Here is an 18642-nt window from a genome sequence, read left to right as displayed (position 1 = left end):
AGCGGGACTGAAGAGATAGCTCAGTGGTAGGGCGCTTGCTTAGTGTATATGAGGATGTAGGCTCAAGCTCCAGGAATAAAACCAAACAACCCAAGGTAGCAATAACCATGTAACAATAAGATGCTGAATATTATCTTTGCTCCATTTCTATTGTCAACTCAGTTGCCAGTTACTTCCTCACCAATTACATGTGCACACTGAATTGTCCAAAGATTTAAGGGTTACTCAGCATCTTGAACATTATATTTTCCGATTGAGGCGATAAAGAGTTAAGGGCCAGGGGCTGGCTAGAGCTTTGTAAGGGAGGTACTTCCTGATTCTTCATTCTTTGTGGAGTGAGGCCCATGGCTGTCATCTCTCTGCCCTTGACTCCCCTATGTGGGGGATGATACAAAGATTGAATGTAGCTGCTCAGGGCCCAGAGCCTCTGCTGCCTCAGAATGAATAAGAAACAGGGTTAAATGGTCATCTTTATTCTTCGAGGATAATAAGGACTGAAAAATGAAGAATTTCTCTGGAGTTTCTGAGTGCTAGCTGTCTTTGTAGCTCCTTCAGATGAGCCCATCAAATTGAGAGTCATTAGCCATACAGACTTGCTCTGTGAAGTGGGGCATTGACCTTAACTGGGCTGACTGTGTCTTGAACTGCTTCCATCTCTTGAGAATTCGCTTCATCTAGATGCTGTGCTAAATGTCTGACGTGTTTCCTCTTAAAGAAATCGAGGTATCTAGAGCCCAGATGGCAGGAAGTGGAGGTAGTGGAACTCTCTTGTTCATTTGTATTGGCTCGATATTACAGGCTGTTCATGACCAAAGGCTAGACTTCTTGGAAGCCAATTGTGGAACCCTGCTCCCACATTAGTTGTGATCTCGGCCTCTTCAACTCTTACTTTGGCTGAACGATTACAAGCACAAATTCTCAGAACACAGTTTGCAACACCCTGCCTAGGAACTGGGGCCGCCCTCGGTTGGGTCTTCCTATATCAGATAATCCCTCACAGACAAGCACACAGGCTAACCCCTGCAGACATCATTCCGAGACTCTTTCTGTCCAGCTGATTCTAGGTGGTGCTGAGGGGACCATGCAAGCCAGCCTGTCGTACATGGAGAGGCCTGAGCCCCACCCTGAGAGTTTCTGAGTCTCAGGAGGACCTAAGGACATGCGTTATAACACGTTCTCAGGGGAATCTGTTGCTTGCTGGCCTAGGAACTGTGCCACGAGAACCTCTACTACAGTGCAGTAAGTGGAGACACATCAAGGTATATATATGGGCCGAGTAGCACCACCTTAAATTCTTGGGACTAAATGTGATTTGGATTTAAGATCTTTTTTGATTTTGGAATATTTGGAGGCACATAATGATAAATTTTGAGGGTTTATCCAAACAATAATTTTTAATTTTTTTCCATACTTTTATAGGAAACTAGAAATGATCTGATGTAATATTTTGTAATAATTATTTACACTTTGCCTCTAATGCATCATGAGGTTAGGTGAGAAATTTTTTACTTGTGCTATCATGCTGACTCTGGGAATATTTCAATTTTTTGGAGCATTTCAGATTTCAGATTTTAGGATAAAGTCCTCTCAATCCATTGACAAGGCAGTTTATTAAAATGAAATTTAATCAACTGTGAAATAAATGAAAAGCAATTAATCTTTTGAAAAAAATGCTCCAATGCCTTAACCCTTCACAATTTGTTTACATGTATTATATATACTTATGCATATACATAAAATTGTGTGTGTCTACATGTCATCTACTGGTTCCTTGCACTACAGCCTCCATCATTTGTTCTCTATGTTGGTCCAGCCTCTTAGCTGGACAGCCAGAAACATCTAGCATGGGAAACCTTTTTCTTCTTGGGTTTCCCCCCATCTTTGCCTAAACCATAAGCCAAACCTTATCAAAATCATCTTTCAAATCATTTGAGCAGTACTGTCTCGTCAGGATTAGTACTTAGAGGCATTTCTATTGAAAAGGATCTTTTTAGAGCCTGTGGGTGAATAGTTGGCTTTAGGATGAGTAATGTTCATTGCAGATGTCCTATATTCAAAGGACACATTGGTGAATTCAGTCATGAATGGTAGCAAAGGAATATTTAAGTATCTAGTTTTGTTCTTAAAGGGAATAGGATTTCTTCTTTAAATGCAATTTGATTGGTTGACCCTCATATTCTGGCACCATATAGTCTTCATAAAAGACATCCTTTTATGGTGCCTCTGTGATTAAATTTTAAAGATCTCCCCCTCCCCCTATGTATCCTGTTTAGATCGTAGGTAGAATCCACCCTCTAGTGGCCAAAAGCGACATGAAAAAGTCATAAGAGAATAAAAAGAGGGAGGGGGGATTGTAACCTAGTTCTGAATGCAATCTTAAGAGAATTCTTTTCAGGCCAATGTTTACGTCAACAGATTGCTAGAAAATTCTCAAGAGGACGATCAAGTTTAAGATGAATCGCCTGTACATAGCAAGCACTTCTGTGTGGCAGGCGCATGGCAGAGCTCACGTGACTTTTGATGCTCTTTGTAACCACGGCTGTGCCGCCCACATGTCATCAGCGATGTCATGGCTGACGTGATTCTTTGTTTGTCCTTACATGTGTTTGGAAGGAGAATTCTGCTTGTTGTTATAAATAGATTGCTGGTGGTTTGTTCTAGTCCAATGCATTTCTCCTTCAAATATGATTTATAATTTATACACTTAATCTAGAGAAACTTCTGGGTTTTAAACAAAAATGTCCCCGATGCTTGACTAGTATAATTCTTGTTTTTAAAAGCATTTTCTTTATTAGTGATCCCTCTTGGTGTGGTGGCTGCTTCCTATGTCTGAATAAGGCTTGTCCTTTGCTTTATAGACTTTGAGAGTTCCCCTCATCCCATCTCTTAAAAAGTCTATAATGAAGTCAGGCCTTTTCTTGGTATTTCCTATTGTCTCGCAGTTCAGCAGGAATTAGCCATAGAATGTGATCATTATTTCCTTTGTAACATGAAGCAGCACTTAAATTTGCCATGCTATATAATATCAAGAAAGTGGGGATGATAAAATCCTTCATATTATATAAATAGCATACTTCTGCTATGGATAATTATAAAATTTGAACATGTACACTTAAATATATAAGACCAAACAACCATTGTCAGTTTTGGAAAATGCATATTTGCTCAAACCAGACATGGAAAAAGAGAATTCTTCTGCATTTTTGAATGCACAGGTTACTCTGCCCTAGGATTTTCTTAGCAAATTTAATTCATCAGTGTGACCAGGCATCTTCTTTATTTACTAATCTGTGTCTTGAGGAGCATAAAACGAACCATTATAAAGAGAAAATGCAGAATGTACATTCGGGTATTGAGCAGTGATTCAAAATTCTACTTCCCAGTGGGAAACCAGATCCATCCTGGAGGTTACTCTCAGGTGACGAGGCTGCAGAAAAGTGGGCTTTGAAAAAGTCAAAGGTAAAAGCATGACTCGTATTAGAAAAGTCCCGGCCTTTGAGTTGCTGGTTTGTGAGCTGGGCCAACCAGCCGGGCACTATGGAATGCTGAGCTAGTATTATCTGGTGTTTTTTTTTTCTTTTTAAGTGAGGCTGTGTGTGAGTGTGAGTGTGTGTGTGTGTGTGTGTGTGTGTGTGTGTTTGCTGCTTGTGTGATGTGGTGTTTTAGAGCAATGGCATCTTTCAGCATTCAGATACTCAGAGCTTTTATGGTATTTGTGAACCTGCTACTCTTTTCTGGAACATGACACCTAGGGTATCTGTTTAGATAATATCTGTTCTTTGGGCCACATGACCACATAGCAAGTGGATCAGGTGCTTACTGCATGGTAGACATTGGGCTAGGTGCACTGCTGTGTCAGAACCTCATGGGCAGGGTCAAGCGCATGTCAGCTTCCTCCTTTGTTAGCATCGACTTCACTATTTGGCAACAGAATCAGAATTCAGCACACCCTCTCATGAAAACAAACTCATTTATTTTCTTCTCAGATCATCTAATTTTCCGAAAGAAACTGTCGGTCCCTTTTGTTAACTTAAGTTTAGCTTCTAGAAAGGGCTTTGCGTGCCTTCCTGCTCCCTCACTCTCTTCAGCCACTTCCCACTAATGGATTTGACTGTGTTGGGAAGTATGCAGAGCAGAAATTGGCCTCAGTAAATGCACCCTCTTACAGCCCTCAGAACATTCTTGTGGAAGTTCAAGCTAAGACCAGGCAGGAGCCTGGGGTGGCCCTCACACTCTCTCTCCTTCTCACAGTCTGCTCATCACTAAGTGTTTCTGGTTTACCTTTTACATAGCTCTCAGCAATGCCCCGGCACCACCCTCATCTTTGTTGGGATCCCTGGTCATTGTGGCAGCCTCCTCAGTGGTCCATCTCCTCCCGAGTGTTTAAAGAAATGCTCTGCTCTGTAAAGGAAGCCATCACCCAACAACTCTCCGTACCCCAGGGCTCCCTGCCGTAAGTGATTTTCACTTGAAAGCTCACAGACCAGACCCTCTTATTAACAGAGAAGGATTATATCCTTCATGCCTAGCTCTTAACTACCATGGGTGAGGTGGAGGAGTTGATCTTCTGAGAACTGGCCTAGACTTGAATCTAAGTCATAGATGTTCCATTTACCTGCTCACATGGAAAAGAGGGGAAAACTTAGTATCCTTGAAGAAACCTCCCCATGTCTCACTGACTGCCGCTTAACTGCAAAGTAAAAACACAGAAACAAAAAAGTTCTTTCAAGCTGCCTTTGCTCTGAATCCAGGTGGAGCTGGGGCCTAAACAACGAGTCTTGGCCTGATTGCATTGAGCCTGTGGCTACTGGGTTTAGGTGAGCTCATCAGGTTTCTTCCTTTGAGGCAGGACGAAGCATGGATCGCCCCCTGCTTTCCCCAAGGTGACAGTAATGGATGAGTTGCTGGGATTTGTCACACAATGTGTGAAAGCCATCTGGCTACAACCAGAGCCTCAGAGTTTGGGATTTTTCAGGGGGTGACAACATGATGGGCCAGGCAAGGAGAAGAACTAGGGAGTAAACAGTGTGGGCGGCAGCCATCTTACACTGGTGTTTAAATGATGTGGAGCCTGCGGGGGTGAGAGGGGAAAGGTAAAGAACTGGCCGTGGGAGGTCTTGCTTCCCAGTGGAGTGAGTCCGGTGAGCACCGAGCACCACTTCAGACCAGAACTGCAGGTGTTTGGGAGCATTCTCTCTCTCTCTCTCTCTCTCTCTCTCTCTCTCTCTCTCTCTTTCTAAAACTGTAAGCAAGCCTCCAATTAACGCTTTCGTTCCTAAGTGTCGCCTTGTTCATGGTGTCTCTTCGCAACAATGCAGCAGAAACTAAGACATGCCTCCTTCTTGTAGCCCGACATGTACCCCAGCCTGTGTGGTGATTTTGTATTCATGTTCATGGCCTGTCCTTTTCCTTCATTTGTTTTTCTCCTTGTCCAGCTTCTCTGGTAACGCCCTCCTACAGACTTGCCTCACTCATCCTGGAGACATCTCTTCATGCAGTCAACTTGATAACCAAGAGTTCTCATCATATCCAGGCTCGTGGCCTAAAGGCAATAGACTTCTCAGTACCTCAGAACCACCAGTAGGGGTGCTAGACTTACTCTTGCCATAACCCCATTGGTTGGTATAAACTTAGTTCCAGATGAATCCAGTGTCCATCTCCTGTTGTGGACCAGCACTGCTGGGGAGCATCATCCAGGGCTGGTATTATAATCAGATTTCAGTGGCAGATGCAGCCTGGGCACTGATGCTCAGTCCCCTTTTCTCTGATAATTTCTTGTTCTCCCTTTGCAACAATCTGAAACCTTCATGTCCCCGCTCCCTTCAAATCATCCTTACCTTAACAAATCTAGGATGGTTGCTCTCAAAACGAACTTCTGCCCTTTGGACCATGACTGGAAACAGTTGGGTCATCACCTCTGGAGTAAGAATGCTGCTGAGATTCAGTGCGTAGGAGTCAGGGCTGTGCCTGACACCCTACAATTCACAGGAAAGTGCCCAATAGTGAAGTGTGATAGGCTCCAAAATATAAATACAGTGCCTCATTTCCTGCCACACTAATATTTGCATCTATTCCTGAGTCCCCAGTGGATGGCCTGACACCATGTGCCAAACTCTTTCTAAATGGTCACCCTTTGGTGTCTGCAGGACATGGTTCCAGCACACAAATATAACATCCAAGATCTGGAGATGCTCAAGCCCCTTGTAGAAAATAATATTGTATTTGCACATAATCTACATACTCCTTTTTGTGTATTTAAGCCATCTCTATTTGTTTTATGCTTCCTAGTGTTATGTAGATAGTACATAAATGCTTGTTTTGCTGTATGATTTAGGGAGAATATAATTCTGTATATGTTTAGTCGAATACAACTGTTCTTCCAAATAGTATTTAACTGTGGTAGGCTGAGTCCCTGGTTGTGGAACCTACAGACATAGAGGACAGGGTGTACTATGGGTTCAGTATGGGTACGCTGGGATGTTTCATGTCCCACATGGGGTAAAGAGAGATGGTACTGAGAAGGGCATGTGGTTTATGACTTACTTAGATGGTTTACTTCGGTAACTTCCCATGTAAGGTTTACAGGCCACAATTTACTGTAGGTCAATGAGACTGCAAAAACCAAAACTTGAGATAAGGGGAGAGTACTGCAGAGACATAATGAAGAAGCCCTGAAATGGGATCTTATGGGTGAATTGTATCCCTTTCCAAATTCATGTTTGGAAACTTTGACTCCAGTGTGATTATCTATGGAGACAGGGCCTTTGAAGAGGTGATGAAAGGAGTTGTGGGGACAGCTCATGTATGAAGTACTCGCTGTGGAAACACAAGGACCTGAGCTTGGGCTCAGAACCTACACAATGGCTCACACAGTGCTGGGGTGGGGTGGGAGGGAGCAGGGGAGAGTGCAGTGAGACAGGTAGAGCCCTGGAGGCCGCTGGCCAGTTAGGCAACACTGTCTCAAAAAAAACCCAAGGTTAACGGCACTGAGGGATGATATCTGAGGTTGATCTCTAGTCTTTGCACACATATGCAAACATGTGCATGCTATACAAACATGCACACACATGAACAGACGTGGAAAGAGGTCATTAAAGTTCAAAAGGGTCCCAAGGGTGAGGTTGTAACCCAGTAGCTATAGTGGAATACCCCAGCAGTGTTCGTTGGCAGGGACAAGGCCGTGTGACGATACAGCAAATAGTGGCTACCTGCCAGCTAAGGACAGATCAACCTGATGCCCTTGTTCTTGGACTTCCATTCTGTAGAACCGTGAGAATTCAGTTTCTGTTATTTAACCTATCTAGTATGTGTTGTTTTGTTATGGCTGCCCTAGCAGGTAGACACACTAGACAATGTGTTTTGTTATGGCTGCCCTAGCAGGTAGACACATTAGACAATGTATTTTGGGACAACATGAGGAAGCATGAAGAGCACATAGGATTTAACGTGTGGTCACAATCAACTTCTTTACCCTTAACTTCTCGCTTTTAAGTTGGAACTAGTTATGCCCTTTTATGGTTGCTTTGTTCTGGGTACGTGGTTTCATTAGGCCTACCCTGGCCTTGAACTCACTGTGTAGGTGAGAATGACCTTGAACTTTTCATCTTCCTGCTTCTGCCTCCCAGTGCTGGGATTATTGGTATACACTGCTGTACCTGGTTCATGTGGTACTGGGGATGGAATCCAGGGCTTCTTGAATGCTAGGCAAAGCTCTCTACTGACTGAGATACATACTTCCTTTTGGGTTTTGATAAAGATTCAGCAACACATGCAAAGGGGCCTGTCTTAGTTACTATTTTACTGCCATGAAGAGTCACCATGACCAAGGCAGACTATAGCTCAGAGCATCTAATTGGGGCTTGCTTACTTTTTTGGAGGGTTAGTATACAACTATCATGGCAGAGACTGTGGCGGCAGGCATGGCACTGAAGCAGTAACTGAGAATTTACATCATGATCTTCCTGCAGGAGACAGGAAAAGAGAAACTGGGCCTGGTGTGGGCTTTTGAAACCTCAAAGCCCACCCTTAATGACACACCTCCTCCAAGAAGGCCACACCTCTCAATCCTTCCTAAACAGTATACCTTCTCGGGACCGAACATTCCATTGCATGAGCCTTTGGGAGCCGTTCTCATTTAAGCCACCACAGGGCCCGACACCAAAGCAGGCGCTACTCACTTGCTACTGGGCTTGGAGAACCTTGCTATGCAGCTTTGTGTCTGGGGTACCTAGGACTCTTGGAATGTCATAGGCACCTGTGAGCTGTCGGGAGCATTTTGGATCCAGGAACACTGTTCTGACTTGGTGGATTTCCATCCAAGACATGCCTGGCATGACTGTGAACACTGCAGCTACAGCCTTAGCCTCCTGTTATAGTAGAGGAGGAAGTGGTAAGTGCTCAGTTGATGATTGCAGACACTTCCGAATGGTAAGATGGAGATCAGTGTAGAATATTGGCTTCACATTGCAAGGCTGGAGTGATGGCTCAGTTGAGAAAGTGCTGGCTGCTCATACTTGAGGACCCAAGTTCAGACCCTCAGAACCCATGTGAAGAGCCAGAAACAGTAAGCAACAAGTGTCTGTAGACTAAGCAGGCAAGGGCAAGACAGGCTGATCTCTGGAGCTCACGTAGCATCCAGTCTAGCTGATCAAGTAAGCTCCAGGTTCAGAGACAGACCTTGTCTGTGGTGCATACATGCACGCACACACATGCACACATGCATGCACGCACAAAGTTACATTCTCTCCTGGGGTTCTGCTTCATCATGCTCTGCTTTATTCCCATGAGACAGGGTTTCTCACTGAGCATGGAGCTAGGCTGGTGACCAGTAAGCCCCAGTGAGCCTCCTGTCTCTGCCCCTGCTCCACTGTGCCAATGTCACAAGTGTGTGCTGCCACAGTGGAATTATTTACTGAACTCAGATCTCTATGCTTGTATAGCAGATGCCCTTATCTACAGAACCATCTCTCCAGCCTCTTCTATTAAAAAAAAATTCATTGGATTAGCCATTGTTGTGGGAGCTGCGGTGGGCTGCGTTCCCGCCCAGCTCCGCATGGCTAGCTTATACCCCGAAATAATTACATGGAAACTGTTTTTTTTAAACACTGCCTCGCCCATTAGTTCCAGCCTCTTATTCGCTAGCTCTTACATATTGATCTAACCCATTTCTAATATTCTGTGTAGCACCACGAGCTGGTTTACCAGGAAAGATCTTAACCTGCATCTGTCTGGAGTGGGAGAATCATGGCGACTGCCTGACTCGGCAGCATTTTGTTCTGTCTACTCCGCCTACCTAATTTTCTGTCCTATCAAAGGGCCAGGGCAGTCTCTTTATTTAACCAATAAAATGAACACAAAACAAAAGACTCTCCCTCATCAAGCCATAGTTTTCAAACCCTGGGCTTACTGCCTCAGGTTAATTTGTTTGCCTGAATTAATTATCTGTAGGGGGTAGCTGCCTCATTTCTCAGAGCCCCTGTCTTTTGGAAGGAATGCCTTTTAATTCAAACAGTACAACTTAGGGCTCTTTGGCAACTGGTGTAAAGAGTGCCTTGACATTTCTGTAAAGGCATTTAAATGTTACTGTCTCTGAAGAAGCAATTTTAGAATATGAAACCTTTACCTCCACCCCCACCCGGGGAAAGGAAGAAAAATATCTCCAGCTTAATTATATCTGTGAAATAACTTCCACGTTTGCTTTTCATGATGCTACTGGAAGATAATGGTGCTCTTTGCAAATTACATAATAATTATGGATAATTTCATGAAACTTGCTTTGGATTTGTGTCGATGTAAATGACACCTCACTTTACAGGACAAGGGTACATGCAGAGTCACTTATTATCATTCCTGATTGATAAAAGATCTGCTGGAGAGCAAACAGTTGGAACAATGCTACCCAGGACGGTATCTCGTGGGCATATAAGGTCTTTTTGGTAGGTGTGGGGTCAAACCCAGGTTCTGTATGCAAGGCAAGTGATCTTCCAGCTGAGTTATATCCCTCATAAAAGTTTTTTAGGAAAAGGAGTCCAAAGACACTGGATGCGCTCGCTCTCTCTCTCTCTCTCTCTCTCTCTCTCTCTCTCTCTCTCTCTCTCTCTCTTTTCTCTCTCTCTCTTTCTTTGGAACCAAGACCAGAGAGCTTGATCATACAGTATGATCTTACAGAGACATTTTCTCAATTGAGGTTTTCCCCTTTCAGATGCGTATAGCTTGTGCCAAGTCAACATAAAACTAGTGAGCACACAGGGTCTCTTGCTGGCCTGGAATGTGCCAAGTATGCTAGGCTGGATGGCCAGCAAGCTGCAAGGATCCATCTGTTTCTACCTTCCTAGTAGTGGGTTTACAAATATGTGTTACCATGCCTGGATTTTTTAATGTGAGCTCTGGAGTAAACTCAGGTTCTTGTGTTTGCAAGGCAAGTAATTTCCATGGCTGAGCTGTCTCCCCAAAACCTAGTTCATGATACATAATGTATTTATTGTGATAAGCAGCAGAGTGGTCTCCCTTCTTAGCAAGACTATAAAGGAACATTGCCGAAGCGCTTGCCATTGGCACACTGATACATAGCACATCCTTATTGTCTACTCATACGGTATCACTGAAACTACACTACACATTGGCCAGCAGCTCCCAGCTTCTGTTTCTTACACCCCAGGAAACCACTTTTCTATGCTTTGCTTCTGTGAGTTTGACCTTTAGCTGTAGGATTGCACAATGTTTGTCCTTCCGCCACACTTAGCATGTTGTCTAGGTGGTCCATGTTGTAGCTGCTGATAAGATTTCCTTCCTCTTATATCCCAAATAGCAGTCTGTTATGCAGACACAGCACGTTTTCTTTAGCCACTCGGCTGTTGGCGGATGGTTAGGTGGTTGTCATATTTTTGGGTATTATGAATAACACTGCAATGGATGGGAGGGTGCTACTATTTCTCTGAGATTCTGCTTTTAATTCAAATGGATAAACACACAGAAATGGAATTGCCTAATCATATAACATTTTTTATTTTTAACCCTTGAAGAACCTGAAAATTCTTTTCCTTGCATCTGTATCACATTATGTTCCCACCAACACTGCACCAGAGTTCTGTGATGGTTAAGGCTAACTAATGGTCAAAGGTTAACAGTCAACTTAACACAATCTAGAATCACCTAGAAAGTCTCAGTCAAAGATCGCCTAAGTTGTCTAAGTTAGGTTTGCCAATGGGGGTCTTGACCACTTTAATTAAAGTGTGAAGACCTGCCTACTGTGGGTGGCACCGTTCCCTAGGCTCCTGGATTGTGTAAGATTGGAGAGAGGAAGCTGAGTCCTAGCATGAACACATTCATTGCTCTTTGCTCTTGACTGGGTGTTACTAGGTTCAAGCCCCTACCTCCATGATTTCTCTGCCATGATGAACTCTGTCCTTGAATCAGGAGCCAAATAAACCCTTTTTCTCTTAAGTTGTTTTGGTATGGTATTTTATCCCAGCAACAGGAAAGGAAACTAAGTTGGGTCCAAGTTTCTTCCTGTTTTCGACAACTCTCATAACTCTCTGCTGTTTTTCTTTCACTGATGGGCATCCTAACAGGTGTGATGTGGTTTCTCAATGTAGTTTTAACTTTTACCTCCTTGATCATTAGTGATGCTGATGATCCCTTCGTATACCTGCTCACCATTACTAGTGCTTTATACCACACACAAAAAAATCATGTCATTTTTTTAAAAAAAAATAAATGACTTAACATAAGATTTTAAACCACAAAACAACAGCTAGGAAATCCTTCATAGTTCTTGGCAATGATTTCTGGAATACGACATCAAAAGGCATAGGCCACAGTGATGACTTATCTATGAAGAGTTGATAGTAACCATTTACTGTTGGCAAGCTGATGGGTTTCTGTGTTATGGTGGAAACGGGTACAGACAATACATGTATGGATGGATGTGCCAAACAGCCTGGGATGGATTCTGCTTGTAACTATTGCTTGCTGAAGACTTTTGACTTGAAACTTTCCTGCCTGTGTACTGTTATATGCTGAGCCAGCTCTCTTCAGTTGAGGCCAGTAACAGCACCCCCGCCCTTCAGCTTTTTGTGATAACAAAATGTCAAATGTCCTCTAGGGGACAAAGTCACCGTTAGTTGTGACCCTCTTATCTAATTGGCTGAGATAACCTGATAAAGACTCCCAGGAGACACTTTCCTAAGATTACAAGGTGTAGGGGAAGGTAGAAGAAGAGCCAACCCCTGGTGTATTTGTCTTAGGTAGGTCAAGGTTACCTCAAGGGGTCCATTACAACACCTAAATTTGGGAAGTGGTTCAAAAATAACTCTGCAATGGTAACACAGCTGCTAAGTGCTCTGTTAATAATGCAAATATGAGCTTAACCTACTTTTGTGATAGGCACAAGAAGCGGCCTCGAACACACCAGCCTGTTCTAAAGGGACTCTCTGAGTCTGAGGGCCTTCTGTGTGTCAGAAAGGCTGGGGTGCTGGGTGGGGACAGCCAGCAACTCCAATTCCCACTTGGGCAAAGGTTTATTTTTTCGGCTTATCTGAACTCAGAACAAACACAGGCAGAGGGATTTTTGAAAGCCCTCACATGGTTCTCATTGTTTGGTCAGCGCCAGACAAAAATGGCCTGATTTCACGGCAAATTGGCAATAACATGTGTTTTTGAAAGTTGGAAACAGCATAATGCCTCATTTCAGAGAATAGTATCTTCTTGTGTTGTAGGGTAAACACCTGTTTTGCAAAATAGAAGCATAAAAGCTGGCTTTATAAAAATTGTTGGGTTTCTTTTCTTCATTCCTATTATTCTCCAGTAATTAAAAAATTAAGTAAATTTGAAATCGTATAACATATAAATTTGTGTTTTTAAACAAACAAATAGTGGCAAAGCAATCTCCCATCTCAACAGGAACTTTGGGTGGTCCTTTTGAGTTCACTTTCTCTTTGGATTAGAGGGAAAGAGACTTTCCATTTTTAATGACAGTTTCTTCAGTTAAGTGCATTTTTTCTTACTAATAAGGAGAAGTAGTGTGGACATTGTCCTTGAAAGGACTGTTTGTCATCACGTGCAGGATGTACTGCTACTCTCAGATGTCCCTTGTGGCCAGAGTTGACACATTTGGTGGCTGGCTTTTCCAGTGCCCAGAGCCTTGGGATTATAAGGGTGAGGCCAGTAAGTGGGGCTAAGTGGATCATTTCTTCTTTCCTTGGGGGGCCACAAAAGTATGTGAAGAAAATAAATAAGCAGGTGAACCCAAAGAAAAACATATAGGCATCCTCCTGAATATTAACCTTCATCAGGCAATGAAAGGAGACAGAGACAGAGACCCACATTGGAGCACCGAACTGAAATCTTAAGGTCCGAATCAGGAGCAGAAGGAGAGAGAGCACGAGCAAGGAACTCAGGACCGCGAGGGGTGCACCCACACACTGAGACAATGGGGATGTTCTATCGGGAACTCACCAAGGCCAGCTGGCCTGGGTCTGAAAAAGCATGGGATAAAACCGGACTCGCTGAACATAGTGGACAATGAGGACTACTGAGAACTCAAGAACAATGGCAACGGGTTTTTGATCCTACTGCATGTACTGGCTTTGTGGGAGCCTAGCTAGTTTGGATGCTCACCTTACTAGACCTGGATGGAGGTGGGTGGTCCTTGGACTTCCCACAGGGCAGGGAACCCTGATTGCTCTTTGGGCTGATGAGGGAGGGTGACTTGATCGGGAGAGGGGGAGGGAAATGGGAGGCAGTGGCGGGGAAAAGACAGAAATCTTTAATAAATAAAAAATATGTGAAGAATTATACTTATCAATAGTCACATTTCTATTTATCCCCAAGGAACCTGACGCCCTTAAGCCCCTCCTGCCTGGCCCCATAGCTTCTACTGAAGACCCCATTACCTCCTTTGCAGATGAGCAGAATTAGGATTTGATGAGGTGCATCTGACAACATCCTTTCCTCTCTGTCCCCCAGGTTACCATGGACTCTACTGTGAGGAAGAATACAATGAGTGCCTGTCTGCTCCTTGCCTGAATGCTGCCACCTGCAGGGACCTCATCAATGGCTATGAGTGTGTGTGCCTGGCAGAATACAAAGGTGAGCCCTTTCTCATGACTTCTTGGTGCTAAATGACCACACCACATGGCCATGGCAACTTAGTAGGTAAGCCCCTGATTGGGGCATGGGTTTGTTTATAATCGAAACCAAATACTCAGGCTAGGATGGTGGAAGGGTCCCAAGAGCCCCATTTGAAAGCGTCAGACTTCCTCCTGATAAGTGAGAAACCCAGCTTCTGCCTTTTTCTTTTTCACATGCATTTCTGTTTGTTTATCTCATATAAAAGTAGACCCTGAAAGGGCTGTTAAGGTCTGCAGGCAGGGACAGGTCAAAGGTCGTGGCTGGGAACAAGAAAGAAGTGTGGTGTTCTCTAAAGCTTGTTGAGTAAAAACAGTATGCCCTTGGTGGAGGATGGGGAAACAACATGTTTTGGCAAAGATGTGAGTTCTTATTAAACAAGTCAGTTGGGAGGCAAATGTTAGTTCATCTGATTGGATGCCTGTTAACGTCACTCTGGAAGAACAGCCGACCTTGACGGGGTAGTTACAGTATGTGAAACACGGTCTAAGCATGCAAGTGCATCAACTTACTGAATCCTATTGGCAGCCTCACAAGGCAGATGGTAATGTTATCTGGCATGAGCCAGCCAGTGTGGTTTGGTTCCTAAAGCCCTTCTCCCTGCCTTTACCTTGGCTTCTAGCCGTGGTGTGTCGATGGTGTGGCTTCGTCTAAGCCCAGATGGTCAAGTCTGAGAGCCACAGCTCTTCACAGCCACACTGTGAATGCTGCTCGCTAGCTGTCGCACAGTTCCCTAAGCCAGAACACCAGGGCTGGCTTAAATTTTTAAAATACTTTCGTGGCCCTATTTATATCCATTTCCCTTAACCTTTCAACTCCTCTTACTGCTTGCTTGAGAGCCTCCATCTGCCTGCCTCTTCTCGCTTCTCTTTCATGGGCCCTCCTCTACTTGGTGATCTTTCTGGAAAGCTTCAAGGACTGACACTCATCGAAGGACTCAGTGAGGGCTCTGAATGCAGTTAAAGCTGGGCCAGGCCTTTGTGTCCAGCACGTGTGCTGTTTCATTTGGAATGGATAGCCGGTGACAACCGAGAAGCATCCACTTCCTCAACGTCATGTTGGCTTTGTGGCTTTTCAGCTTGGGGTCTATCAGAGCTTGGGGGGAAGAAGGAATTCATTTGATTCTGGAAAGGAGAACAAAAGGACAATGACTCTAGTGGTTTAGTTAGCTCATCTCAATCCCGCCACAGGTCTGCTGAGCCGGGACAAAGCTCTCAAGTGGATTTTGGCCAATGATACAGAGATTTCCAGATCCTTCAGTAATAGGGCTGGTATGGGGAATAGGCTTCACACAACTAAAACTACCAATATTCTTTAGTTTGGGGGAACAGATCTTATCTTTATAATTAGCAAAATGATTAAGTACATAGATCTGGAATATGGGCTCTTCTCTCTTTGACCTTTAGCTCACGCTGGCCTTCCTAAACAAGGAAAGTATGGTTGCATTTAAAAGCCTATCAATGGCCCTGAAAATTCAAGGGCAGTGATGTTAACTTTTTCCATGTGGTTTCCACACATTTTGGGTATTGTTGTCCCTGCTGTTGCTCTAAAATCACAGCATTTCTTTGGAAGCCCCGCGTGAAACTCCTCATTCCAAACACACGCCTGGCTCTGCCTCTATAGGATAAAAGAAAACGATTATGTATAAAGTCTTCAAATATACCCTCTCGTCCTCTCCCCTCCCTCTGCTGTGAGCCATGGCTTTCAAACTTGAGCTCATGTCAGCTTCTGCCAGCAGCTCTCGTCTAGACCACGGCACCTCAACTTTCCAGCTTTTAATTCTAAGCTTAAAGTGGGGGCCAAGACTTTGCATAAAGTGTTTCTGAAATGGCAACTGCGTTATTCTGTGCTGTGTCAGCTGGTTGCGCTCATTCTGCATGAGTTCAGCACGTCCCTGTGTGCTCCCAGTTAGGAGCTCCCGTCTGCCTGCCTGAGAAGTTTTCCCTTATTACCTTGCTGTTTGTCCATCTGCAATATTGAACGTTCCCTTTATCAATAAATCAATGCATCTCCTAGTGTAAGAAAGTGAAGATTCTAGAAAGAAAGCAGCGGAAGCCTGTATTCAGTGACCTTGATCCTGGAGGGAAAAGGTCACATGAAGATGAGGTTCTTGAGGAGCGCTAGAGGAGCTGGGAAGTTCAACTTCTAGTTCGAAGAGAAAGTACGATTCCAGAGAGCTGAGAACTTTAGGAACTGATGACTGAGGCATGCAGAGGACTCCTGAGTTCATGGAATTGAAGGATGCGTTGTGAACACACCACCCATGACCTCAGGAGGCAACGTTGTTCCCTCATTTCATAGACCCCGGCTGCTCTTTAAAGGAGCTGCGTAGTCCGGAGGCCCGAATCCTTTCTTGTGTGGCTGGAAGAGAATGGTTTTCTCCTGTTCATGTCAGTGGACCCTGAGAAAGCCAGACTGAGAGGCCTTTCTACTCTAGACCTAGGAAGATAGGGCTCAGCTGGCTGCCAATCCAGCATCCCCCTCACTGATTTGATGTCTCCTCCAGCCCCACACGAGAAAAGCCTATACCAACTACTCAAAGAAGAAGAAAAACCGAGTCTTTAAAGACTCAAGAGAGGAAGTAAAAAAGCGATATGTCTTACTCAAAATTGAATCTGAATCTGGAGAGCACAAAGGCAGAACTATTTCCCGATAGATATTAAAGTATGAGGAAAAGGAGGTCATCGGGAAAAAGACAGACACTTTGGAGAAAAGATCCAATGGCTCTGAGGGCAGAGGCTCCAGAAGGGGAAGGGAAAGACCAAAACAAGGCTAGCACCAAGTCACTGTCCGGGACCTCAAGGAGAGGAGGAAACCTGGCTTGCAAGGGGATTAATTCAGCGTGCCCAAGAACACAATGTACACGTTGTGATTTCCGGGTAACGCCTAGGCTAAACAGAACATTCTATGGAAATGGCTGTGCAGGTCACATTTTAAACAGAAGACTGGGAGAACGGCAGCTGGCAGCCCTGTTTGGCAGGGTATAGGCTGGGGGTTAGAGGCAAAGGTAGTTCAGTTGGTGAAGTGCTTGCTTTGCAAATGCGAGGACCTGAGTTCAATTTCCAGCGCCCACATACAAACAGCAGGTGTGGTGGTACACTTCCCTAAGCCTTGTCCTGGGGAGACAGCGACAGGGGGATGGATGGCTGGGGCTCACTGGCCAGCCAGTGTAGCCTGTTTGATGAATTCCAGGCTAATGGGAGATCATATCTCAAATGAGATGGATGGCATTTCTGAGGCAGATGCCTAAGGCTGTCTCTTGGTCTCCACATACACACGCACACACATGCACTTGCCACCCTGACATGTGCACACACTTACACAGGTGTATAAAATCAAAAAATCGCCATACATTTTAATAACTCAGAGACCGTGATATTCTGTACCCTCTCTGGCACTGTGTTTGTGAGAAGTGTCCTCAGGAGACACTGAGATAGTAGAAGGGGAAGAACAGGAGGGTTGTGGGAAGACTGATTTAAATGCAGGGAGTGACCCAGATGGATGTGACTGCGCTAATTTAATGGCGAAGAGAGTCTCTCAGAATAGGCACAACTGCTACATTAGCTAGCGGCTGCCACTCAGAGGCTTACGGTACACCAGTGACTTAGGACACGGCTTCGGATAGCTGTTAGTTCTGTCAGCCCAGGAAGAGCTTGAGTGGTGCCATGCCCAGGGCGCCTCAGGTCACTGTGTATGAAACAGCCTGCGCTCCAAGCTAAGGCTAGACTCCAGAAGGATAAGCTCGTGAAGACCCCCAGGGCTGGACAGCATTCACATTCTTCCTTCGGGCTGTAGAATTCATGACAGTTTGTTTCATCCCCGTTGCTTCAAATTCTCCATATCTGCAATAGCCTGGATCCCCTTAAAGGCCTTCCTAGTCAGGCTCACATAGGATGAGCTTTCCACGTAAGCTGATTAGGAACTTTAAATGTGTCTTAAAAATTTCTGAACTTTCCAAGGTGCTCTGGAATAGACGTTCATATTCAGGGGGAGGGAATTACATGGGGGCAGATCACAGGGACTCCTGGGGGAGGAGATTTACATAGCCAAACTAAAGTTCTGTTAGTTTTAACCAAGTCTCTATGAGGCGAAGGAGTCACACACGCCTGCTATAGACCTGCTCCTCCCTAAGAGCCTTGAGTGCAGAAATTACCTTTTCTGTTGCTGGAGCAACACCTCACAATCCCACTTTAGACTTCACCTTCGCAGCTTCATGCCCTGGCCTCTCTCAGTCTCCGTATGGGAGTTCCAGCCCTGTCATAGGCTGCTTGATGTTTGCGGCTCTCTGGCACTTTGGCCCCATGTTTGTTTGCCAGAATATAATCCGAATTGTTTGAGAACCAGAGTTCCTAGTGTTCCCCTAGTGTGCGCAGCTCCTGGGTTCCATCAATACTACAGCAGACCCCAACACAAACAACAAAAAGACCTGTTGTTAATCACATTAATAGAATAAAGAAAGTAAATAGAACATGTGAGTCTCTCCTGTGTTGCCTGTCACCCACATCAAGAGGAATG

At 44.6% G+C, this 18642-nt stretch overlaps 1 protein-coding gene across 1 annotated transcript in view; it reads left to right on the top strand.

Moving 5' to 3' along the window:
- Positions 1-18642, top strand: part of Dner (delta/notch like EGF repeat containing) — a 280000-nt gene that overhangs the window by 224768 nt on the left and 36590 nt on the right. Inside the window, exon 9 of the mRNA XM_075951627.1 lies at positions 13966-14088. Within this exon, the coding sequence (XP_075807742.1) occupies positions 13966-14088 (123 nt within the window). The remainder of the gene's footprint in view (positions 1-13965; positions 14089-18642) is intronic.

The sequence above is a fragment of the Microtus pennsylvanicus genome, chromosome 17, assembly GCF_037038515.1.
Source record: "Microtus pennsylvanicus isolate mMicPen1 chromosome 17, mMicPen1.hap1, whole genome shotgun sequence".
In the NCBI taxonomy this organism is placed as follows: Eukaryota; Metazoa; Chordata; class Mammalia; order Rodentia; family Cricetidae; genus Microtus; species Microtus pennsylvanicus.
Note: the sequence above shows the minus strand (reverse complement) of the source record. Positions and strands in the feature narration are given on the sequence as shown.